At 39.4% G+C, this 24,873-nt stretch overlaps 5 protein-coding genes across 7 annotated transcripts; 2 read left to right on the forward strand and 3 right to left on the reverse strand.

Annotated features, from left to right (window-relative positions):
* Positions 1–13: 13 nt before the first annotated feature.
* Positions 14–3,039, reverse strand: derl1 (derlin 1). The gene is made up of 8 exons (XM_033980388.2): positions 2,724–3,039; positions 2,199–2,310; positions 1,868–1,932; positions 1,342–1,368; positions 1,166–1,261; positions 1,040–1,092; positions 859–969; positions 14–712 (listed from the first exon to the last, which is right to left on the reverse strand). Exons 1-8 carry the CDS (start codon positions 2,874–2,876, stop codon positions 571–573), a joined length of 759 nt encoding a protein of 252 aa, XP_033836279.1. The 5' UTR covers positions 2,877–3,039; the 3' UTR covers positions 14–570.
* Positions 3,040–3,479: 440 nt separating this feature from the next.
* On the forward strand, positions 3,480–10,545 carry tbc1d31 (TBC1 domain family, member 31). The gene is made up of 23 exons (XM_033980689.2): positions 3,480–3,867; positions 4,213–4,353; positions 4,493–4,608; positions 4,718–4,896; positions 5,030–5,181; positions 5,272–5,431; positions 5,527–5,727; positions 5,804–5,965; positions 6,041–6,120; positions 6,199–6,345; positions 6,410–6,543; positions 6,618–6,751; positions 7,224–7,403; positions 7,484–7,716; positions 7,797–7,869; positions 7,953–8,032; positions 8,109–8,244; positions 8,699–8,791; positions 9,086–9,214; positions 9,353–9,547; positions 9,622–9,691; positions 9,862–10,059; positions 10,181–10,545. Exons 1-23 carry the CDS (start codon positions 3,797–3,799, stop codon positions 10,336–10,338), a joined length of 3,222 nt encoding a protein of 1,073 aa, XP_033836580.1. The 5' UTR covers positions 3,480–3,796; the 3' UTR covers positions 10,339–10,545.
* A 534-nt stretch (positions 10,546–11,079) lies between these two features.
* LOC129456963 (uncharacterized) lies at positions 11,080–14,274 on the forward strand. Its single transcript, XM_055228083.1, has 6 exons — positions 11,080–11,491; positions 11,551–11,682; positions 12,086–12,201; positions 12,379–12,546; positions 12,861–12,985; positions 13,053–14,274. Exons 1-6 carry the CDS (start codon positions 11,188–11,190, stop codon positions 14,272–14,274), a joined length of 2,067 nt encoding a protein of 688 aa, XP_055084058.1. The 5' UTR covers positions 11,080–11,187.
* Positions 14,275–14,335: 61 nt separating this feature from the next.
* Positions 14,336–16,294, reverse strand: zgc:101716 (uncharacterized protein LOC492784 homolog). Of its 2 annotated transcripts, none has more exons than XM_033980691.2 (8): positions 16,059–16,294; positions 15,893–15,994; positions 15,679–15,822; positions 15,486–15,536; positions 15,012–15,156; positions 14,815–14,929; positions 14,599–14,731; positions 14,336–14,534 (listed from the first exon to the last, which is right to left on the reverse strand). In XM_033980691.2, exons 1-8 carry the CDS (start codon positions 16,161–16,163, stop codon positions 14,394–14,396), a joined length of 936 nt encoding a protein of 311 aa, XP_033836582.1. In that variant the 5' UTR covers positions 16,164–16,294; the 3' UTR covers positions 14,336–14,393. The 2 variants fall into 2 exon arrangements, with proteins under 2 accessions (XP_033836582.1, XP_055083794.1); XM_055227819.1 differs by having other exon boundaries at positions 14,342–14,534; positions 14,815–14,917; positions 16,059–16,257.
* A 266-nt stretch (positions 16,295–16,560) lies between these two features.
* On the reverse strand, positions 16,561–24,200 carry LOC117384318 (zinc fingers and homeoboxes protein 1-like). 2 transcript variants are annotated; one of them, XM_033981614.2, is made up of 8 exons: positions 24,068–24,200; positions 23,231–23,437; positions 22,408–22,871; positions 22,090–22,281; positions 21,713–21,928; positions 21,465–21,629; positions 20,218–21,390; positions 16,561–20,051 (listed from the first exon to the last, which is right to left on the reverse strand). In XM_033981614.2, the coding sequence occupies exons 2-8, from the start codon at positions 23,427–23,429 to the stop codon at positions 19,803–19,805; spliced, it is 2,658 nt and encodes an 885-aa protein (XP_033837505.1). In that variant the 5' UTR covers positions 23,430–23,437; positions 24,068–24,200; the 3' UTR covers positions 16,561–19,802. The 2 variants fall into 2 exon arrangements, with proteins under 2 accessions (XP_033837505.1, XP_033837504.1); XM_033981613.2 differs by having other exon boundaries at positions 22,090–22,299.
* Between the last annotated feature and the right edge of the window lie 673 nt (positions 24,201–24,873).

The following is a 24,873-nucleotide window of genomic DNA, read 5'->3' on the forward strand; positions in this document are numbered from 1 at the left end:
TAGATGTTCTTTCAATAAACTGTTACATTTACAAAAACAAAATTTAATCCTTACAGAATTTTGATTAAGACAAAGTTGGAGTCTGTGCCACAGCAGCTCAAACAATTAACACAATCTACAGACCTCCAAACGAAGCTCTAAATGGTTGTATTCAGAATTGGCAGAGTGTACCTTCTCAGTACACTAGAAATTACAATGTAATCTGATATGGCATCTTAGAAACCAAGAGACAAGATCTAAATCGTAGAACATAGCTGTTATTGGTCTCTGCAGCAACCGGGGTAAAAAAGGTCAATGATGGACAGGATTAAGAAAAAGTGAGGTGAGTTTGTACATCCAAATATATAAATCCATAACTGTATTTTCTTCTTGTTCTCTGCTGCATACCCACAGTAGTAGCAAAAGCAAAGCTCGCTTTGCTCAGCAAATTTAGCCAAGAGCTTTGCTTTGCATTACCTTAAGAAATGTCTTCTCATCAAATGATTTTTTCTTGTGAAGAGGCATACATTTTCACCAAAATTACAAACTGCACAGTCATTTAAAGTTAAAATATTTGCAATGGTGTAAAACTCATTCACCCCCCAGACGAAATCCTTGGCCCCAGTTGTGTCGCCCTGCCCCAAACCCAGCCTGTTCCTGAGGAGCTGCTCTTCTGGGGGGAGGTACTCCAAAGCCCGACACCCCTCCCCTCCTGTTCGGGAAAATTCTATACCTGCAGAGAGAACACAACAAGGAGGTTTAAAACAGAGTCACACAGTCTGAAAACGTTTCATATAGCATCTTAAAAACTAGCAAAGCATCAGGCTGTAATGTAAAGAACATCATTCATCTTTTGTAACCAGTTAAAGGAGGACTTACAAAAACTCTGGCGTAGAGAGGAAAGCACGTCCACCGAGGTCTATGGGGTATTTGAACATAAGGAAAAAGTAGAGGTGGCCCACTAGGTTTCCAATCAGCTCATTCAGAAAACTGCAAGTAAAAAGATACATGTATTTCACCAACTGGTTTAAAATTAACACTGATAACTAACATTACTTACGAGCCACCAATGATGAAATTGAAACCCAGTATAACCCATGGTAGATAGTGTGCCTACAACAAGAAAACCACAAAAGGAATTTTTTCATTTGTGTGATTAGAGGGTAGCAGTCTAATGGAAATTTACCTTAAATCTCGTTCCAAACCAGAATGATACAATGGTGTCCTTGTTAAACTGAGCCCATACATACAGCACAGACATAATAAGAGGGATCATCAGCAGCTGAAACAACAAATGTAATTTTATTCAAGTGTTACTACTATTGAGCTCATTAACATTTTAATTTGTGAACACTGTCTCACCTGCATGTCCATGAGCAGTCCAACTATCTATAGTTTAGAGTCAAGGACAGTACAATAACAGAAACTTGACTCGGAGCTGCCACCTAGTGCCTCATTTTCCAACACAAACATTATATGAACCCATTGCCCCTTGTTTACCTGATGTGAACTTAAACCATCCACAAAATTTGTTAAATGTTTTGCCTTAGATAAAACCAACAATACACCAACTGTAATTGCTGCGATCACATAAACCCTATTCTACAGACAAAAATAAAGAGATGGGTAGGGCCCTCTTTGCCGCATATGACCTAGATTATGTTTCTCTCCTCTGCAGGGGTAGACTGACACGGGCCACTGGCACAGAGCCACTCTGACATGGCACAGTGCTGCAGTGGGAGTGGAGCGCAAAAGATGGGAGAATAAGCTGTGGATGGAAAAAGATGGTACAATGACTAAATAAGCAGTAAGACAGAACTGCTAATAGAAGTGTTGCTGTGGATAAAAACTATAAAGGTATCTAGCTGAATAAAATGGTTAAGGATACAACAATGCAGAGCCAGTTGAAGGTGAGCATGAAAACATAGTCTGCAGGTCTGCCATCAAACGCCCCTGGAGAGAGAGAAATGCCATTCATATCAAAATGACTGTTTTAACTTATTTAAATTCTGTAATGTTCTAAACTTTTTTTTTGTTAACTCAGTTTTTGTCAGTAATGTGACAAAAGGAAACTATCAAGCTCTGAATTCAGGACATGTGAAGCATCACTAGAAAGCACAAGGCTCACATTTATTGTCAAATCAACAAAAAATGCCTCTAAACTAAAGTTACAAATATGCACACAGATATTGACACACTGATTGTTGCGGAGTTCTCACCTGTCTCCAGCCTTGAGGAGTAGTGGTAGAGGAAATACAGATTGACCAAGTAAAGAAACCCTGTGTTTGGGTAGATTGGAAAGTACAGGGTTGATGTTATAGGCCTCCATAGCTGCAACAGAAAAAACGCCCTTGTAAACAATGGGTATCGTATTATTCAATCGTAACATATTGCATTTTAGAAGTAGTGAGGTTAAAAAAGAACAGATTTGGCAGGCTTAATTATCACTGGCAATAAAATAATTTATCATTATTTTCCAGACTATTACACGAGGACATAAGACAGCAGTAGACGAACAGACCAAAAAAATACTAAATAAAGATTTATAAATTTGTGACGTGATATGCATTTGACAGCATCCGGAAGTTCGCGGATACGTCGCGTTCTCTCATTGGTTTCTTATTAAGCTAAGGCCTTTTAGGTACTCGTTAGCCACCTGCTAACCGCATTAACATGGAGTGCATTACCTACACTCAAAATATAGAAACTACTTTTCTTCGAATAGAAAAAGATCGAAAACTTACGTGAAATCTATTGAAAAACAATTGCGGTGCCAGCACGAGGTTCATAGGATTAATTAATCCTAGCTTTCCAATAAAGGGAACGATTATGGATCCTGCAAACCATGTTCGAGTGATTAAAGGGATGCTTCTGAACCAGTCCCCGATATCTGACATCTTTCCATACAATCACGGCCAAATATATATCCACAAAGCACTAACTATTTTAAATAAAGTCGATCGTAAACCCTCAAAGACGATGTTTGTCAGCTAATCAAAATTGCTTCTTGGCTAGTTTACATGACGTGGCTAATCGGCTAGCTCAATATGTCACCGTCAGTTACCGAAAACATAAAGGTGGATCCTGTGTGTCTTTCAAAATTAAATGCTCTTTTATGCCTTTAATGATCCAGCCCTGTGGGTCCAACGTTCATCGACGAAGATTTTATGTACAAAGTCTATTGTTTGTCATATAATACATCTTAATATCGGCATTATTGGCACACACATGTATTTGAGTTGATTGAGCCAATCATTCTGTTTATTATGAAAAAATAAATAACGGAAGTAGCCTCAGAAGTTTTGTAAAGAGTCGGACAAGGGTTTCAATAACAATTTGACTAAAACGAAAGGCTTATGTAAATTATTAGGTGGTAGCATAATAGTTTGTCGTTTTCAACAGAAGGCGATAACATGCCATATAAAAAAGAAAATCCATGTCTGCTGAAAAAGTCGTTCTTATCTGGCAACCATTAGAACTACACCTCCCATAATTCCTTTGTGTATTTACCTTTTTGCAAAGATATGCTACCAAAATGTATGCGTTTCGACATAATGATACAAAATTGCATTTGGATAGCCTCGTTAGCAAACTGTCTCTGTCTCTTAGTTTTCTCTGGGAGTAGTTAGTTTTTAACCTCAAACTGTTGGCAAGACACGATTTAAAACATTGGCTCTTTTCAAAATTCGCGCTGTTTGTTCCGCTTGCAGAGATTACTGGTTAGCTCTGTTAGCATTTTAGCTTTACTACTATATTGTGGATACCAAAAAGCCAGAATCGTCTAATATAAGAAAGGTCATTGACACACATTTTTACAATGCAAGTGACGGACATCGGGAACAAAGAAGATGGGAAAATCTGGCATAGAAAACCAACTTCGACAAAAGGGTAATTTATACGTTTTTTGTTTTGTTTTTTTTGTTATATTACTTGTATTATTTTATTTATTTATTTAATACATTTATTATATATTAGGCGCAAAGAGACCTGGGTGGTTTTATCAGTTTAATTTGTATGAGTTGTCTTGTTATTTCACCAAACACTTGTTGATGTCCTCTACCTTTATCCACTTGAATATTCTAGAATTAAATATTTTCACCGTTTTATATTTTGTCTTTCAGTAATATTATAGTTTGTGATTGCATTCATTAAAAATAGTAAACATTAAATAATATACATTCATTAATAAAAGGCGACATGCAGTGTGTTACTCTCGTGTGCTATCTGTGTCAGGCCCATGGTGACAGTGGTGCGCACTGCACAGCAGGGCAAGACTGTGCGCTTCCTCCATGTTGCCTTTGACACGACAGGAGAGTCCTTTATCGCTGGAGATCACCATGGAAATATCTATGTGTTTGACATTGGGAGAAACAGGTGACTTTGAATGTGTGGGTGAACAGACCACCCTACAACACAAATATGCATGACTGTAGACAGCTGTCTACGGAGCATAGTTTTGTGAACTACTGCTGAATATGTCCATTCTTATATATTTTTGTTGTTGTTGGAGCAGATTTCGACTGGTGCAAAAGACTGGACAGGCCTGCACAGCTCTAGCATTTACACTTCGTCGAACATCAGAGTTCCTTGTAGCTTTAGCAGACTACACAGTCAAATGTTTTGATAAAGGTGGGATGACCATAATGTGTCTTAACAAAATTCTGAAGATTTATATTTGTTAAAATTATCAACATTGACACCTTTCAAGTTTGCAATGGCTTCTGTTTTCTATGGACAGACACAAAACAGCTTGTTAGTTGGATGCGTGGCCACGATGGAGCAGTTTCGTCCATTTCTGTTCACAGTTCAGGCAGATATGCAATCACCACCTCCTTAGACACTGCCCAGCTTTGGGATCTGGACACCTTCCAGAGAAAAAGGAAGCTCAATGTTCAACAGTCTGTTGGCATACAGAGGGTAAAGATGCACAAATCCAGTACTGTATATTATGTAATTATTTGAGTAAGGTAAAACTGTCTGTTCCATTATGTTACATGAGATAGAGTGCATTCTTATGCATTTGGAGTAAAAGTTCTCGCCTTGTCTACAGGTATTTTTCCTTCCACATAGTAACACAATACTCAGCTGTTTCAGTGATGACTCCATCTTTGCTTGGGAAAGTGATACTTTATTCTGCAAATACCAATTGCCTGTTCCAGACTGTGGACCTCGAATCTCATACAAGGCTTTTGCTGTTACCCGGTAGGGCTTCTAACTGACAAATAGAGTGCATTGTAGATCCCAAAATAAGATTCTTCACAACACTTGACCCCTGTTCAATGTTAATGGCAGAGATGGTAAGAACCTTGTTTCAGCGGGGCGCTCCAACCTGCTGCATCTTTGGTGTTTGGAAATTAAACAGCTTATCAAAGTGATTCAAATGCCTTCACAAGTCCGAACAATCAGACAGCTTTTGTTCGTACCTGACACTTTTGACAATGGAGCTAACCAGGTGACAACTTAGAATTTATATAGTATTTATAATATTCAAATGCACAATTTTAATTCTTTAAATAACTCACAATTGACAAATTTATCTTTTTCTAGACTCTTGGTGTGCTCAGCCAGGATGGTGTGATGCGTTTCATCAACATCCACACATGCAAACTTCTGTTTCAATTTGGTTCGCTCGACAGTGGCCTAACTGCAGTGGATGTTTGTCCCAATGGTAGAAACATTGTTGCTGTCATGGATAATGGTGGCATCAACATCTATAGTTTTCAGAGTCTGACAGAAGAATTAAACCAGGTACCACTCAGGTGTAATATATTTAGAGGATTTATGGATTCTACTTGTCAAATCATATTTTATTCATATTTTACAGCCTCCTAATTCTCAGGTTGTAGTGATTAAAGACAAGGAAATTAATCAGGTTGTCCCAAAGGTTAAAGTCAAGTCAGGTGCAGTGCATAAAGCAGCTCCATCTTCAGGTAGACGGACACAAGCAAAGACCTTAAGACCTTCTGGTGCGTGTGATGATAAAGAGGTATAAATCTCGCCTGTCATCCTTTGAGAAATAATATTGTACAAGACCTTAAGTAAAATGTTGCATCTCCTGTAGAATGAATTGCCTGCGGGTTTAAACAGGAAGCGATTGGTGGCCCTGTTAAAGGCATTCGGAGAATATCCTGCTAAATATAGGTGAAGATGGTCTTAAAGTTGTTAGTTTCATGTCTGTTCTGTTGGGATAGTTATGATGATGTGCTTGTTTTTTTATAGAATGTTTGTGTGGCGCTCTTTGCTATTTCTGCCAGAAAACTATGCAGCATACGGCAGCTTAACTGACAAAGGTCTCCACACCGCATACCTCTCTCTGCATGAGAAATATCCCATCAAAAGCCAGAAGCTACAGAGGGGACTGGAAAGGTTAGAACTAGCTGATGAAGTGCGATTACAATAATCTAATCTCTGCTTTCCTTCTTCTACTCAGAGTTTTGTCTGCCTTGGCTCACTGGGCAGCCATCTTTGGAGAGGTGGAGTATCTCCCTCTTGTGGCCTTTCCTTTTGTTAAGCTGTTTCAGAACAATCCTTTGCTCTGCTTCGAGGTGGTTGCAACAGTCATGGGTATGTTTCCACACAACTACTATAGTCGAGTGACTTGCAATACAACATTAACATTTGTTCTTTTCTTCCTGTAGTGAACTGGTGCCAGCACTGGTTTGAATATTTCCCCAATCCTCCTCTAAATATCTTGAGCATGGTAGAAAATGTTTTGGCCCATCATGACAAAGAACTCCTGCAGCATTTGGTGGACTGTGGCATCACTTCACAGGTAACAGCCAAAATAGTAATTGTTTTCTTTACAGTCCTGGTGGATGGAGGAATGCCATTGTCAGTTAACAAAATTCACAAATTAGGAACTTACTTCAGCGGTGTAGTGCATGAATAATAATGGTAAATAATGACTATGATCAAATAAAATGAAAAATGGTTCAACAATGTTGAGTTGACAGTCTTTTACAAATAAGAACGTAAATGAAAATGCACTGCTTTACTGCGCAGCTATGACGAGGCACAGGCCCATGCTCCATGTCCCTGTGTTATGGATGTTTGGAGTGAGATAGAGTTAGGGGACAGACAAGTTTTTGGACTTATCTGTTAACTCATTTTAGATCCATACCATGCACAGTGAACAAAATGTAAAATAATGGTGAACTGATATATCACTAAATACTAAAAATATAAAATATAGACTGCCTTTTCAAATTAAAATCCTACATTTAGTGTATCCATTGTTTTAACAGATGTATGTTTGGCCCTTGCTTGAGACCCTGTTCTCTGAGGTCTTAACTCGAGATGAGTGGCTTCGACTTTTTGACAACATTTTCACCAATCACCCATCATTCCTGCTTATGACCTGTGTGGCTTATATCACATGCAGTCGTGAGCCTCTTTTGCTGTGCTCTCAAAAACAAGACTTTGAGGTAACATGCTCAATCAATAACTTTTATCACAGCAAGGAGTTTTTATAAAATCTACTGTCTAGCGTAAACTTTTATTTCAGTATTTCTTTCACCATCGTAACAACCTGGACTTGGGAGCCATGATAAAGGAAACATATCGTTTGATGAGCAACACCCCTGCGGACATTCATCCAAAGACACTGCTTTCTGACTTCACCCCTCTCACAAAAGGACAGTACCCAATTTTTAATCAATACCCTGAATTCATAGTGGAATACCAGAGTAGTGAAAGGGAGAAAATACGGCTGCAGGAGATGGAATATTTACGTGAAAGGTGCAAAATAAGGATCAGTTAAAATCTAATAAATCAGTCCAATATATTTGTACGATAAATTTAATGTTTTGTCATTTTAGGCAGGAGTTGTCCACAATGCATGCAGAATTTATTCGTCGACAAGCTGAACAGGAGACCTACTATGCACAACAGGTTGCTAAAGAATTGTATGTAAAAATATATATAAATGTTAAAAATATTTTAATGTACCTCTATATCTCTTTAAATAAACATAGGAGCTACTGCAAAAAGCTGAAGAAGAGCGCAGAAACATCCTTGCACAAGAAGAGGAAAAGTTAACTCGACAGAGAGAAAAGTAAACCAGATGATTTGACTTATAATTAAAACAGATGATGCTGAGAACTGATTGGGGGAGGTTGTGGTGTGTGCAGGTTGGTGGCCATGAAGAGGGAGCTGAAGGTGAAAGAGCTGCAGCTGCTTGATGCTTCCAGAAGACGATTTCTCAAACATCAACAGGAAGTGAAGGCATCTCAAATAGAGAAATTGGACCAAGAGATCAGTAGAAAGGTCCACACATTGATCCATTTATGTTTTTAATTTTTAGACATATCATAAAGGTTGCACACCTGACATTTGACATTTGTCAGATGAAGGAAGAGGTACTTTTACCTCTTTGGGAGAGGCAAGGTTTTAAAAAAACAAAAACAAATAGAAATGTTGAACCAGATTATTATTTGTTAAAGAATGGGTCCATAAATGTGTCATTATTTTTGTTTTGGAAAAATATATTGTCTATCAACAGATCTATCATCTGTTTGAATAATGCAGCCCCCTTGATAGTTAAAATAAGGCAATAAAGAAAAGATTCACCAATTTCTGCAGACAGTGAAAACATTGAACTTTGAGACAGTTTTGTTTCATGTGCATGGGCACTTTAATTTAACTATAGGCAGTTTTGAATGTTATGATGTCATGTGAACCCCAGCTACTGAATGTTCAGTTCTATGATAAACTTTTACAGATGGATCTACGGGATCAAGAAACGGCAGTAGCCATTCAGGATCTGGAAGTGAAACAGATGGAGCTTGAGGCTCAAAGAAACCGACTTGAAGAGGTGTTAAATCATTGTTTTCTCTCAACTGAATTTCCATTTCACATATCAGTAATTATATTTGATGGTAGTAACTATTACTATTCGCTCAAACTGCTGCCTCTGTGACCATGCCACAAAAATGGATGGGTGGACATTGCTGTTGGTTAATTTATGCACATTGTAAATTGACCACAGATTTGTCTTAGGTTAATCTGCCATCTTGCCTATGGTTCTATTGAGGACACTGAAAGTTATACATTTACCATTTCATTTTGTAACATAACATGCAACAGAAATTGGTTGTATTTCGTGTAGGACTTGTTGAAAGATCAGGAGGAAACTGAGAGAAGAGTTGCAGATGAGGTGGAGATGAGATTGAGAAAAGCAGAACGAGAGAATGAGAGCTTGGGACAGCAACTCCACAAACCAAACAAAAATATACAGGTAAACAATATAATACATTTGCCTTTTCTCTACATGCACTGTGCTGAAGGCAAACAGGACATTTTCCATATCAAACAATATTACAATTACCATGTTAAGTGTGTGGCTAAAATACATTTAATAATTTTTTATGTACAGGATCATGAGTCCTCCCTGACAGAGGCATTGCAGCAGCATTTGGATTTGGGCTGGGAGCGCGAGATGGTGGTGCATTTGGAGCGGGTCGAGGCTGAGCAGGACAGAAACAGGGAGAGACTGACTGAGGTTTACTGGCAAACAGAGGCAGAGGAGAGCAGGCTGACCGACACTGTGAGAGAGGCCGCAGGAAAGACGGTGTGAAAACTAATGCTTGAGAAGAAATATTAAAAGAATACTTCAACCTTTTAACTGTTATACTTGTACTGTAGTGGGAAGAAGTCATGAATGCCCGAGTCCAGTTCTCACAGCAGCATAAACGCATTTCTCCAGGAAAAACAGGTATTAATGTATTCCATTGATGAGTTATGCTGTATCTTAATTCACACATTTTCTGTATCTTTATTACCAAACATTGGAGTTAAGAAGGATGACTTATGCACATAATTTCATATGCACAGCCTGTAAAACAGTGAAGGCAGTAGAAAATTTTAAATGATTCATTTTGGCAGGTGGCCTACAACAAAGATCATCTCCTTCCTCTAATGGACTCCCTCACACTTCAGATGGTACTACGGAGGTCAACCTGCCAAGTACCAGTAGTGCTTGTATGACCCAGCAACACAGAACTGCAGTTATGCCCCGGCAACAAGGGACAACGATGGTGTGTCTAAACAGCAGCTCCCCCACAGAGAGTACCTCCACCAACTGTAAGTATACAAATTTTTAAATTTTGTATAGCACAATCCATAGCCTCACAGTGCCTACATATTGTATTGCTGCTCAGCTGAGTGATCTAATGTATTTTGGTCATTTCCTCTTCCTGTCAAGTCTCTCTGGATCGGGGTCGGGCCCAGCTGGAAGACGGAGAGAGAGAGCTGCTGAAGGAAATCCGTGAATTGAGGCAGAAACTGGCAGCTCGAGCAAAAGAAGGAAGTTCTATGTCTTCTCATTCTGTCCACGCACTGTCCTCCCCTGTCTCCCAATGACTCATGTGTGATTATTGTTTGTTTGTTTGTTTGGTAAACTAGAAAGGTCTGTTACAGCATTTACCACTGTCATAGTAAACAGGACTTTCAATCAATCAATGTTTTATAGAATGTAGTTTCAATTTTATATTGTTTATACAATTGTTTTAAAATGATGGATTCACATGAATTGTTTTTTTGGTTTTTTTGATAAAACGTTTAATGGCAAATGTGAGTTTCTTTGGTTATTGTAATTTGATCTAATGTGTGTAAGACAAAATAATTCAAAGATATACTATAATTAAGAAAAGGTGCCTCGACGTAAACACATTTGATTAAATATATAGATTTTTTTGTTACTTTGGTAATATGACTTGAGAATTGCCTATGGGAGTTTCGGCCCTATAAGCACCAGGTGTGAGTTTGACATCAACTATGCTGACATCTTCATACCTGTCACTCATTTATTTTCAGACCTCCTCCCTCTAACATGTGCTGGCCTCTGAATAACTGAAGAGGTTGGGGAAAGGTCAAGTACTTCTGTACAAAGCAGCAAAACAATGCCGTCCAGGGATGATTATATAGTTAGTTTTACAACCACAAAATATTTTTACAATGTTTTAGATAAATGTACTGCTCAGTTTAAACAGCATGACTTCTCACCATTATTAGCTTCAGGGCTTGTCTGTCTCTCGTCATGCGTTGCTTCAAGCAGGGGCGTGTCTTCAGTTTCCCCTCTCTTTTCCTGAGAGAAACATTGTTATTCTCCATGCAGTAACGTGGAGTCTCAAAGGTGACTGGTTCATAGCAAGGGTTGGCCTATTTGACTGGTCAAATTACTGAAGATGATATTTGCTCCAAAAATTTCACATGGATGCAAATAGTGTCTCTCCACTCTGGTACAGAAGAGTGAAACTTCAGGGTAAGGTCTGGAGAAGGGTACAGGACTTGAAGATACCATCTTTGCCTAGGTCAGATTTTGTGACGAGCAGACCACCATTAGACCTGAGCCACAATGAAAGCACCCGCCTGGCAGTGGACTCTCTACTCTCCGGGGGACTGGGGAAATACCAAGAGGTCCTACAAACAGAGGGAGAGGTGGACTTCCTGTCAGAGCAGGAGAAGATATACTTTTTGGAAAATGGAGACAACAGTAACACGGATAGTATGGATGGTATGTATTTCAACAGAATTTATTTATTATATGAAACCTTTTAAAATGTGTTTTAACAGCTGTGCCAGATGCCTGTGATGGCAGTGACACTGGGTCTGAGAGTTTGTGCAGCTCTCATCCACCTATACCACAGTGTCCCACAGTGTCCAGAGACAGTGACTCGACTCAAGCTTGTTTAAACTCCAGCCAAGGTACTTACTGAACTGTACTGAACTTTTGAATTAACACCTCTTCTGTCTTTATTAGTAATATTTATTTTCTATTTTCTATTATTAATTCGTTTTGCCTATTATATTATTAACATATTAAACTAAACCAACTGGACTTACTTAGTTTTTGAAGTCAACGTTTCACTACCAGCCAGGTATCTTCATCAGGGCTTGTGTTGGTCCAGTTGGTTTAGTTTAACTTGTTGACATTATCTAATTCCTAGATGTCAAAAAATGTGCATAAATGTTACCTATTATGTAAATGATTAATAATTAATATGATTCACATGTGAATTAAATGATTGGAGTGTTTTTCATATCCACACCACTCTGATTTTAATAGATTGTATATTTGGCTGATGTGCATTGCTTGCTTCTTTCACAGATGTTAATGATAGTTCTCAGTCCAATGAATCCAATGTGAAAGTCTATTTGTACACTGAGAACAGAGCTGCTGGGCTGAAAGACGTGGTCAGAGAGTTCATCAGAAAAGCCGAAAAGGTACTTCATGTTTCTGTGCCTTCATGTGTGCTCTGAACATGCCTCCTGCCTGTGCTTGTTGTAATATTGAAAGTAATAGATCATTGGCAGCCTAAAGGGCAATTTAATTAAAGAGACTTCCAATAGTTGAATAATTTTTGACTGCCATGGAATGTATTAGTTGTTCTTCTTGTTTAGTTGCTGGCTATAGTGACAGACCACTTCAGTGATGTGGAGCTGCTGTGTGACTTGCTTGAGGCAAGTAAGAAGAGATTTGTCTCAATCCATCTCATTTTGGACCATTTAAACCTGAGCATTTTCAGAGACATGTGGCAGGAGCTCAAACTCCAGGGCAAGGACTTTCCTGTAAGTCACTTCATGTTCTCTAGTTAAGTAGGTGCATAAATTAATCCAAAGGGCACTTGTATGTAATATGTGTTCATTTAAAGCTTTCCGCTCGTGTTAGCCACTGCCCACACGAAGGGGAATTTATGATTCATTCTTTACATTTCAGCATGTTACTGCTATGTTTGCATGGGTAGGTTTTCAAATATGCAGCGCTCAGAAAAAAAACTGTAAACCAGATTTTGATACATGTAAAAGTAAATGTGTTAAGTATATAGTTTATAACAACTTTATACCAAAATCATTTCATTATATTCTTGTTTTTATCATTCTAGAAATTCTCAGTACACAGCGTTGAGGGACAAACATACTATGCCAAGATGGGTAGGAAGCTGAGTGGTCAAGTATCAGAAACTTTTCTCATCACTGACTCAAAAGAGGCTCTGGCAGGCTCCTTTAGGTATAAAAACATTTCATTTCATTTTTGGTTTCTAATTTGCACTAATTTATGTATAACACTATTATAGCTTCTCCTGTCTCTCCTGGATGGTCCATCGGAGTCTGGCATTCCTCGTCAAAGGCAGCGCTGTCACACATTTTCTTGAGGAGTTTGAAAGACTCTCCTCTTGTTCAACACCTGTGACTGGATTCACCAATGTGTCTCTCTTACCTCCTTTTAAAACAGATTTATACACAAATAAAGAACAGACAAAGGGTAAAGTCAGATCAAACCACTTGGACATGGGTCACATCAGGGACTGGATTGAAGATGGTTTAAACAGTCACAAAAAGGAAAGGACACAAACTAACGTTCTCTCATCTCAATATTCAAGACCTCTGAGGCAAGCAGTGATGCAGCATATGTGTATGCACAAGTTCACAAACCCAACACTAGGGGGGAGCCCCGTACAAGATCACTCTATAAACAAAGGGAATGTTTTGCATAGACAGCACACTGAAACGAAATCCAAATTACAAAATTATCTTGCTCCATGCACACAAAATAGCCTTAATCCTAGAATGACAGGAACAACCCATCCAAGCTCAACCCTGCATGCTCACAGACAGGACAAAGCTATTGGTTCCAGCATCCAGGACTTAAATAAAGGTCTATATAGTTTTAAATGTGGAGATTTTTGCACTCAGAGACAAAACAAGGCCAGTGTTACACCTCCTGGCATTGCAGCAGGCATCAACAAACTCAGGGGAGAACGCAGCACTTCCCAACCCAAGTCAAATCAAATTGATAATTCAAAGGTCATGCCAGCTTTCATGTCACAAGAAAGGGGGGTAAAGCAGTGTGTTCAATCTGCCGTAAATGGTGCTTGGGGGGCAACATATGGGTTACAATCTAAAGTGATGCATAATGGGATCAAGACACAAAATCAGCCCTTGCGACATCACATCCTCTGGCCCCAAACACAAACACAGCCCCCAACCACAAACATTTTAACACAACCAAAAGAGTCGAAGTTGTTCTCTCAGACTCCTGCAATAGGAAAAACCCTTGTACTAGAGCCAAAAGCCCCTCAGCAGGTGAAACCACCTTCAAGAATGGCTTGGATGACTCAAAGTGACACCATGAGAGAAGGAGCAATACAGCGACAAAACTCATTTAACTCTTATGACACAGTTCAAAAGATAGATGGACTCAATGACAGGAGGCAATTTCAAAGACCCTCAGCAAAACCATTAACAAGGAGCAAAAGCATGACTGAGAGACCAGAAACAAAAACATATTTAAAGTAACCACCTTTTTAGTTTGCATGATTCCCTTCAAAAGAAAAAATGCAGATGAATCAAATCTTTTTTTATTTACATATTTTATAAAGTACATTGTCAAGCATATTGTATTTGTGTCTGATTTGTCATGAGTTTGTGTTTGTCTGAGTCTGTACAACTCTGTCCCACCAGCGCTCTCTGAAGCTCTGGACACACACAGTGGCCAAACTTTCACCGTCCTGGTAATCCTCCCTCATTTTCTCTGGAATAAGATCTTCCGACATTACCTAGAAGACAATATATGATAAGGACACACATTATCTAGGCCAGTTAGTTTATTGTTCCACCTACTTCTATCAGACTCTGTATAGTAGTTTCTGTAGGGTTTAGCTGCTGGAGTGCCTTATCAGTCTCTTCCAGGGCCTTTTCACTGCGTTTTAGCACAAAAGAGGACTGTTGCTGTTGAAGGATTCTCAGCAAAAGTCTGAAAAACATAACATGCAACAACTTTAACATTTTGACTGTGTCAGGCTCTAGCATAAAATTATTATGCCAGTTATATTTTACCTGGACCTGATGAAACATGTACAAGCTTTGAGCCAGATTGTGTCTTCACTAAGACCTGCAGCCTCATCACTACTTGGCAATTTGACCAAATCACAACTATGACCTTTTTGGGATTCTAGTAAAGCAAGGTAGTTTGCAATAAGTGATAATTTTAATCTTATTAATTTGCTCTTACCATCTTAAAGATTGAACAATACCTGAAGTTTTGACACTACCAAGCAGCTGCAAGCATGTGTGTCCCAAGTCAAGCCAGTGCCAAGGATTAAAAGGTAACAGACTACAAAGTTGCTGCAGACATGATATTTTTGCTTCTACGTCTCCATAATGGTGGTATATACTGACCTGTAGAAATAGATTACAGAGTTAAAGTTTTAAGTAAAATAAAATAACATTAAAAGATGCAACTTTTCCAAGGGGGGGGGGGGATTATTATTTTTTTGTCCTGTTTTTGTTATCATGTAAACAATAAAAATGTGATCACAAAAAAAAGATGCAACGTTTCCGTGGCAATACCACCTTGTCAATAGATAAGTTTAATGCCACACTGTGGAACATTGCAGATAATGCTATAACCTCTATGGAAACAAGCAGCGTACCCTCCACCAGGAAAGTTATGCAGTGCTCCTTTAAATATATACATCAGCTATATTAATAATCTGTATGGTTCAGACCTTGAGCAAAAGGAGACTGGTCAGATGACATGTATTGGAGGCTTCTTTGTTCTAAAAGTTACAAACACACATTTATTTTTAGATGAATGTACATGCATGTGACAACATCAATTTCACTATAAAACAATACTTCTTACCGACAAATGTATCTATATATAAAACTCGAAATTATTTCAAATAATCGGTGACATACCAGTAAATCCACAAAATCCAGTGCCTTGTCTTTCTGTCCCCTTTTGATGCAGCATCGGGCCATTCCCTCCAGCACATCTCTCCTGATGTTCAAGTTGTTATCAGAGATCCACTCTAGACATGCACTGTAGGCATCAAAGGCTTTCTGGGCGTACAAAACATGGACATGATAGTAGCTAATTTAACCAAAAAATAAAATAAATGTATCTATATACCTGATGTTCCCCTTTTCTCACAGCCAAATCGCCTTTGAATTTCATCACTTTCTGCTTCTCCAAAGAATCATTTGTATCGAGAACAACATCAACACAATACCACTGTGAACAACATTATGTTAAAAATGTGATTTTTACATTTTAAAACAGAAACAGCAAGGCTCACCTGGGGCTCGCAGACTTTGGCGTTGTATGATTTCAGAGCCACGGACTCTCGGTCTCTCGCTTCCACAAACATAGAGTCGTCAAACGTACTACCTAAAATTTCCATTGTATGCCATTAAAACAAAACACTTACACAGAGAGTCACAATTCGTTTAGATAAATGTTTGAAACAGTATACAGGGGCATAATCCCCACGCCACTGTTTGTGTACGGCTTTATAAAACGCACACCTAGTACAACATCAATATAATGGTTCCGCTAACAAACGTTCCGGTCAATCCAGTTTAGTTCGTATGTTATTGAATTTACCTTTTTCTCTCTTGGCTACAACATAGATAAAAATAAATAAATACATTTTAAAACTCACACATCTTCTGAGTGTACAACTACCTGTTCTCGTTTTGATGCTGTGTGAAACTTGATATCTACTTATCCACTGCTCTTAATCTCAAATGAAGAACTCCCTGTTGAGAAGATAGTCATAAGATCCCATGAGACACGAGTGAGTTTACAAAATGACATTTATTATTACAATAAAATTGAACAGCGTCTACTTTGCCAAAAATCAGCCTTACAGTTAAAACACTTACATCTCAGTTTGCCATAAAACATTCAACCAGCTGTTGATCTAAATACAAAGTACACATGAAGACTACAGCAGAAAGAGAAAAACATCGTGGACATTCTTAGCACTTAGCTCTACTGCACAAATCAGAAATGTAAAGTCACAAGCTCTACACATCACATAGAAATGCTTTATAAAAATATCAAATTCTGTATCAACTAAGATGGAATAATATACTGCAATAATACATTTAGAGTCTTAAACGTAAATATAATATAGTAATTCTGCTATAATTTCCACAAACCAAAACAAATTTAGTGAGAATTTCCTTAATTTGGTTGTTATGAATTTTTTATTTCTACTTCAAATTCATTTGTACTGTCTCACAATTTTGGAAGCTATACAAATATCTCAAGTGAAGATGATCACATCTTTTTATATTGTGCAGTTCTTGAGCTGTGACTTTACATTTCATTACTATCTATTAACCAAAAAACAACAATCTAAAAGAAAAGAAAAGAAAAAGCATTTGAAAACCACCACATTAAAGCACACATTTTAGGAGTTTATATTGTTTACAAATAAACCACTAATATGTGGACAGAGTTGCAAGGACACAGTTAGTAGATAATGAATACAGAGCCATTCAAAACAATGGATTGAAAGAATACACTGGAAATGAGAAGTTATAACAAGGAACAGAGCAAAGCAAAACCTGTACAAAAACCTAAAAACATCACTAAGACAAAGGGACAATAGATAAAGAGAACTAGATTAAGCAAAAAACAACTTTTACAGTGTTTACAAAATGTGTTGAAAAAGTGGGCGCTTAAAGCTACCAAAAACAGGTTAGGCTTTAACTGTCCCACACAGCCTAATTATTGTTGTGTGTACAAAATATGCAATTCATAGTTATTGCATGCACGATTAAACAAAGGTATAGCTCAACTTTTTGTATTGCCAGGCACTTGTCACATGAAGAGTGTAACACACTGAAAGCTTAATCTATACGCTACTAGTTAGTACAATTGATTAGCAGTGGGCACACAGCACAAGGTTGGATTGTGACAAATGCCTGGTGTGGAAATACAAAAACATCACCTAGCTTCAAGAACTTGGACTAGAGGATATTATAGCATAACCTCAAAGGTTTATAGGCATCTTTGAACATCACCAAGAAAGAAAGCAGAGCTTGGCCATGCGTCACTTCTTAGTTTGAACAAGCAGCACATCTTGTCGCCTTTTCTTTCCCAAAATCATGTGATTATGTTCAACCAAGAGTACAAGCCATGGAGGCACAAAGGTTTCTTTACAAAGCTTCATTGTCGCTGCTCTTCCACCACATGCCCCATCAGCTGTGCATCTGTCTGTGTGATTCATCAAGACAAAGCAGAACAAACATCTACAGAGATATGTCTCGGGAGTGCATACCAATATTCAGAACATTAAGTTAACAGGAGGGGCAGATGGAAATGCATTAAAGTGAACACATAAAAATTGGCTCATATTGTGCAATTTAGTGACTGATTGTTCAGCTATTTTTGAGCCCTACAAACATACACCTTATATTTGTATAAAAAGAAATACACTGCTAAGGTCCCTCCTCCAAAAAATAATGAAGCATAAAAAGGCAAAATACTGGTTTAGCTTTTAGCCATACAAAGGATTTGGTCTCTCAGAGCCATTTCATGGTATCATAAGAGATTAAGGTGCCAAATCAGGGTTTAGTCCGACAAGTGCACATGTGGACAAAGTGCATTTAAAGGTTTAGTAGGTGCTTAAGATCATTTTAATTCAGTGCAGAATTGAGTCAGACATTACTCAAAATACTGTTAAACAGTGTCCGTTAAGGTTTGACCTTAATATTCACAGGCCTCATTTTGTGTCAAGTGGATGATTAAAAATTGGTTGTGGACTGACTGTTTTTGCCACCTATTTGAACTGTATGTGGCAATTAAAGCAATACTTTATGAGAAACAGTTAGCACAGCTGTGTATGACTTCACAGTTTTGTGAAAGCTACAAAATAATAATTACCCTGTGGACAATGGTTGTATAACTGTTAAAGCATAGCATAAATTATTACTACAGTTTGTTTGAAAGTTTGACAGAAACAGTTGTTTGCAGTCTCTGCTCTAAGTTAAGTGACATAGCAATTGCCCCAGGAAGCAAATAAAAGACTTAATACAACTTGATAAGGTTACATCGTAGTACCATTTCTATTTTCGGTTTCACTGAACTTGAAGACTAACACACTGTGGCAACTGTTCACAGATTGTGACTTCACCTCACTGCTCAGAGGGCAACACATTCAACTTTGGCACAATAATTAACATAATAAACCACAGAGCAGAATGCCATACTTTTGAAAATAGAAAGTATGGATTGCAGAGCATTCTTTTCAATTTCACCCCTAAATATGCAGCTATCCAGTTAAAAACATGTAATAATTACTACCAACATAGGGGTGTATAAAGGGAAGACTTACTTAGACATCTCACACCAGTAGAACCATCTTTCAGTGTCAGCAATAATATTTGTCAGTTCAAAAGGCTTGTGGAAATAGTAACTACTGGTTCTGGGATTGTTGCAGGTGCTAAAAATGACAAGTAAACAGGTAAAACAAGCAAATGTTCAAGTCCAGTCCTCCAACAGGACATTGCTCAGCAGTGACATCTAATGGTCACATGTGAAAACAATCATTTAAGCACCCTCGTAAACACAACACATCAAGGTTTGGCCTCTGCAGTTCATTTAGGACCAAAGGTGAAACATCCAAGATGAAGATAATAAACGCAGCATCCTTCTTTCAATAGGGCATGTCTGTTTGCAACAGCATTCAGGCCTAAAGATTGTGTAGAAACGTCTTTTTGGAGTTTTTCTTGAACCTCAGTTGAGGATTGCACTTCATGGTATTATTTATTGACATTACTGTTCTAAACAACAATAGCATTTGGTTTTCAGTGCCTCTAAGAGTAATTCCCAATCAGGATTATTATTACTGTCAGGATTATTATCCACTCTAAAACACTAAAGCTAATATCCATAGTCTCCACATTTGTTAAAAAATACAGTGAACTGAGGTGTGCACTTGTGCACACGGGTGCAAAAAGACTTGATTATCCAGCATTTGTCATGTCAGTATTGTTTCTCTTGCACCATTTGAACTAATCCAAAATCATCAGTCTTCAGAAACAGACAATGATTTTCTCACACTTCGTGAAGGCTCCCAAACCTCACTGTCATCTGAATCCTCTCCATCCTCCTCATCTTCATCCTCATCATCCTCTCCCATTCTGAGACCAGACTGCGTTTCTGATGGAGCCTGTGTGTCATCTCCCTCTCCATGTGGCCTCCGGGCAGCAGTCTCCTGGAAGGGGTCTAGACCCATGTCCAATCGTCTCTGGACTTCAGCAAACCAGTCTCTCACCTAAAAAGAACATCACACTTCATATCAAGATTCACAACATTCAGTGTATGATACAACCAGGCACAACACAAGTTCTGAACCATCATTACAACCTAAATCATTTGATATACTTTCTAGGTTGTTTCTGGAGGTGATATAACAGCATTTCCTTGACAGCACACTTTACCTGTTCATAGCTCATGTTGCTTTTGGTGACAAGCTCATCCAGATCTTGCTCATTGAGGAAGCGGTGCTTTAGGTAGTAATCTTTAAGAACATCTCTGCCGCTTTTGAATTTCTTTGGTGGAGGCACATCCACATCTGCACTGTAGGAGGTTGATCTTCTTGTCTGCCTCCTTGTCCGTGAGCGACCCCAGCCGCGATTCCTGCCACGTCTTTTCCGACCACCTCCTGTTTTACCTGCTCCACTGCTTGATGCCTCAACATTGCCACTTTGATACTGAAAAAACCACTTAAGGTTCCCATTCTTCCAGGAGTATCGTGAGTCTCCAAACCAGCTGACAATGTAGGCACGCGAGAGGCTGCTCTCCTCTGCCAACTGGTCATACTCCTCTGCTGTTGGCCATTGGTTTTTAACAAAGGCACACTTCAAGATATGCAGCTGTTCTGGAGACTTTTTACCTTTATCTTTCACATCTTTGCTGGTGCAGCTTGTGGATGGCAACTCTTTACTTTGGCCTCCAGGAGGAGTTTGGTTCCCCTTTGCAGATGCACTGGTTTCTCCACTTTCATCTGCTTTCACAGAATCCATCTCCCCCTTGCCATCCTCAGAGTCTGGAGAGGAGGCACTGGCTGCTGGTATTTTCCGCCTTTCTGTGAACCAAGCATCGATCTCTCGTCGTGTCAGTTTGGTCTCTGCCCTCAGGCGGCTCAGCTCCTCATCAGAAGGCGTACTGTTCTTCTCAAAGCTCTCTTCCAACACCACCAGCTGCTCTGGTGTCTTCTCCTTAAACTTCTGCAGTGTGAAATCAGGAAATGGATTCCAAGATTTTGATCGCGTTTCCCTCTCTTTAACAGGGGGAGTATGGGGAGGGTTGGGAGAACAGGGGGTCTCATCACTTGAGTCAATGACGATGGTGGCATTAGCACTACTACCTCCTCGAGCGCCATCCTGAACCATAATTATATGGCTGTTCTTAGAGTTACGCTGGTTGTACCTGGTGTCGCTGAACCATTTCTTGATTTCACCTTTTGTCAAGTTTGTTAGCTTCATCAGGCGTGCAATTTCCGCATCAGTAACAAAGTGGTTTTTCAGGTAGCTTGCTTTTAATTCTGCAAGCTGCTCTTTGGACTTCTTAGGTCGCATACCAAATGTGTCAGCACAAAGTGCTGAGTTCTCCTTTAAAAGCAAAATGGAAAATTATACATTAATTAAAAATATAATTTAACTACAAACGTGAGTAATTGTGTCACCTGTGGAGAGAGTGAGGGGGGCTGGACGGTTGTGGCTCGTTTCAGTTCACTGTTGGAAGAGCTGGATTGGGAGGATACTCTGCTGGAGCTCTGGGACTGACTGGGCAGTCCTGCCACAGTCAGAGTGATAGGGCTTGTCACAGGGAGGTTTCCGCTTGGGCCAACCTTCGGTGACAGAACAAAAACAAGTGACCAACAGCGTATAGGTCATAGTCTGTAAGTTAACAGTAGATTAAAACAACACAAACCTGTGTGAAAACGAGGCCAGACTGGCCCACAATCTGACAGGTCTGGAGAATGGACTGGAGGCCATTGGCGGCCGCTGAAAGCTGATGAGCAGGGATGACGGTGATGGTCTGTGGCACTGTGTGCACTGTGCCATTAAACTGTTTCCTCCGAGCCTCCTCCACCTCTTCTGGGGTCCAGCTGACACCATGCTTAAGCCGCTGAGCTGAGAACCACACCTGTACAAGCATGTCACACACACGTATGTGTGTGTCTCTATATATATATATATAGACACACACAAGTGCATATTCCTCTGGTTCCCCACACAAGTGTACAAACTATAACTGAAATTGTTTGTACACATTAGAAATTAGATATACATATATATTTTATTCACCTTGATTTGCTCCTCTGTGAACTGTGTCTGTGCTGCCAGGCTGCTGATCTCAACCATAGAGGGATAAGGGAATTTCTTATATGTGCTGCCCAGAAGAGGGTTGGTGTCCATGGCTGCACTGTAGGAGGGGATGCTACTGAGAGGAATCAAGAGTTGAGGCTGCACTGCTGTGGATGCTGTGCTTTGCTGGGCCTGAAAAGCAGAAAGAACCTAAGACAAAGGCAACAAAAAAAGTAAATAGCAAATAATTTAAATCCACTGCCCCGTAATCATATAAAAAATATATTATTCAAGTTACTGAATTGAGATAGGACCTACTTGTGCAAAGCCAGAAGGCATAACAGTAGGATTTAAAAGAGATGATTTCCTCTGCTGCTCCAATGTAGGGCTGACCAGCAAACCCCCTCCTCCAAGTTTCATTGAATCATGTAGCAACATGTCCACAGGTGTCATAGGTCCCAAAGGGGCTTCAATGGGCTCCTGCTCTCCTCCCACATCCCCTTCACTGCCTCCTCCAAAACCCTCTGCTGCTTCCTCTGTCGATTTGAGGGACACAGCAATTCTCTTTGGCTCAGATTTGGTCTTCAGCCTCATAATTGGGGTCTTGCTAAGAGAGATGGCATTAACACTTGTGGGATCTGCGGCACCCTCATCAGGGGTCTCACTTTGTGGTTCGGTGCTTGGCTGGTCACTGCTGGCATCTTCTGAAGGGTTCATGCTGCTTTGCTTCACAGAGGGACAAATTAAATCACTGTCCTCCATAGCAGAAACACTTGGATCATCTAGGACACAAATAGTTTTTCCATTTACATACAGTTTATTACATAACCTTCAACAAACATTTTGCATTTGCTTTTTATAATGGTTTTACATACACCCAATTTAACCTAATTCCACTTATTTCTGGCATTAAGTGTAAATATCTAATGCAATGTGAATTGTGATTGAGTGGTTACAGCTGGATTTCTTCTCCTAATTGTAATAGCTTTTTACAAGCACATAGTAAACTGGTTGTTCTGACTCTGTTAGAGTTTAGAGTTTAGAAGTAGAACATTCATTAATCATTTATATGACTCAAATTATACGGTTTAAGTGTCTGTTCATATCTTTGTTCATGCCTTGCTGAATAAATGCTTCTTGCCTGTATCTGAAGGAGTAGGTACAACTACCACAGTCTGGTCCATGTCCTGAGTCGGCGGGGCCTCTTTTTCAGGCTCTTTTACTCCTGCCTCTATCTGTTGTTCCTGGGGCCCCTCCGCCCTCAACTTCACGTCCTCCTGCTCCACCACATCAGAGGGCACCACCATGCAAGGTGTAGTGGATTTTCGACGGCTTGACATTATAATGTCTAATAACAAACAAACAAGCAAATAAAAGACAACAGACCAATTCTGAGGTTTTAACTTTCACCTGACAATTACCACATCATATACTGTTTATTTTGCTTTGTTACACATCAAGAAGATCATTTGTAATTAACAACTAATAATGCTACCAAGTACCACAACTGAGCAGTTGAATTGCTTATGCTTAGTTACTTACCTAGCCTATGCCAACTTACCAGTAGCTTCTTTGCCATTTCTGTTTAACGTAATAAAAGAAGCCATGCATAACATGCACTTTACCATTTCATGTCTCAAAATAATGCGTTGTCTTCAAAGGCACATTATGGTTTAGCATAGTTTTGCTTGCTTGTTTTTATCTACTTCAAATCCTAAGGTTTTTTTAATAAACCAAAAATACATACATTCTGTGTTTTAGACACAGAATGTGTATATTGTTTTTAATATTAGAGATCGTTTACAACATAAGGGTGCACAAAACAACTAATATACATGATTAATGAAGAAAAGCTTTACATTGCACACGCTGCGTGCATTTGGTCTTAAGATTACATGGCGTGTACGTGAAGCGGGCCAACTAGCCCTTGTTAGCTGGGCCAGTCACTGTTATTGATCATGTCTGGCAGTAAACTTACAGAACTAGAGAAATGTGTGCAACCAGGCTGTTGAGAGAAGACCGAGCGAGACTTCCTGGATCAACACACAAGGCTCCAGATGACCCTCCGATCCCCGGCTAAGCATTCAGGCTGCCGTGGCTCACAGGTTTCCCAACCCGGCGGAGGCAGACAGGCGGACCGGTCTAACCGCTACGGCTCCCGTGTGCAGATGCTCAAAGCACCGGGCATCTTTCTCTCCGTCGGAACAGGTTAAATTTATAGATACACTTTCGTTCTTACAACGCTATACGCTCCAGAACGGGACAATAATTGCGGAGTTTCCCCTGGTATGGTGTTACTTTGCTGACCCAATTCTCTGATATTTTTAAGGGCAGATTTTTAATGATCAAGCAGCGTCATCATTCAGTGATACGCGTTGACGTCATTCCATGGCGACTCCCAAATCTTCCTGTAATTTTTGTCACATTTATACACCTTTCATAGACCGGTTTCATTGTTGCAACGTGTCCAGAGTGTGATTGAAGTAATAGGATTTACTTCGGTCTAATAAACCATCATATATGCAGTCAAACAGCCCGTGAACTTGTTACTTAACAAATTTGGCTGCCCGTCTGTCCTTACGTGACCCGCCAGGGCAGCGACAGAAGCTACGTGAGGACAACACACGCTAGTTTGATCGCTTTCACTGCAATTGCATTCTTGCTTTTACTTCTATAACTGGCCGACGTGTAATCAAGCCTTTGAGTGAATCTATCATCCCTCAGTATTATAGAATTCACTTTATTAACTCTTTAGTGGATATTTGGACCAGTCTGAATCAATGG

This window comes from Periophthalmus magnuspinnatus, chromosome 16 (genome assembly GCF_009829125.3).
Source record: "Periophthalmus magnuspinnatus isolate fPerMag1 chromosome 16, fPerMag1.2.pri, whole genome shotgun sequence".
In the NCBI taxonomy this organism is placed as follows: Eukaryota; Metazoa; Chordata; class Actinopteri; order Gobiiformes; family Gobiidae; genus Periophthalmus; species Periophthalmus magnuspinnatus.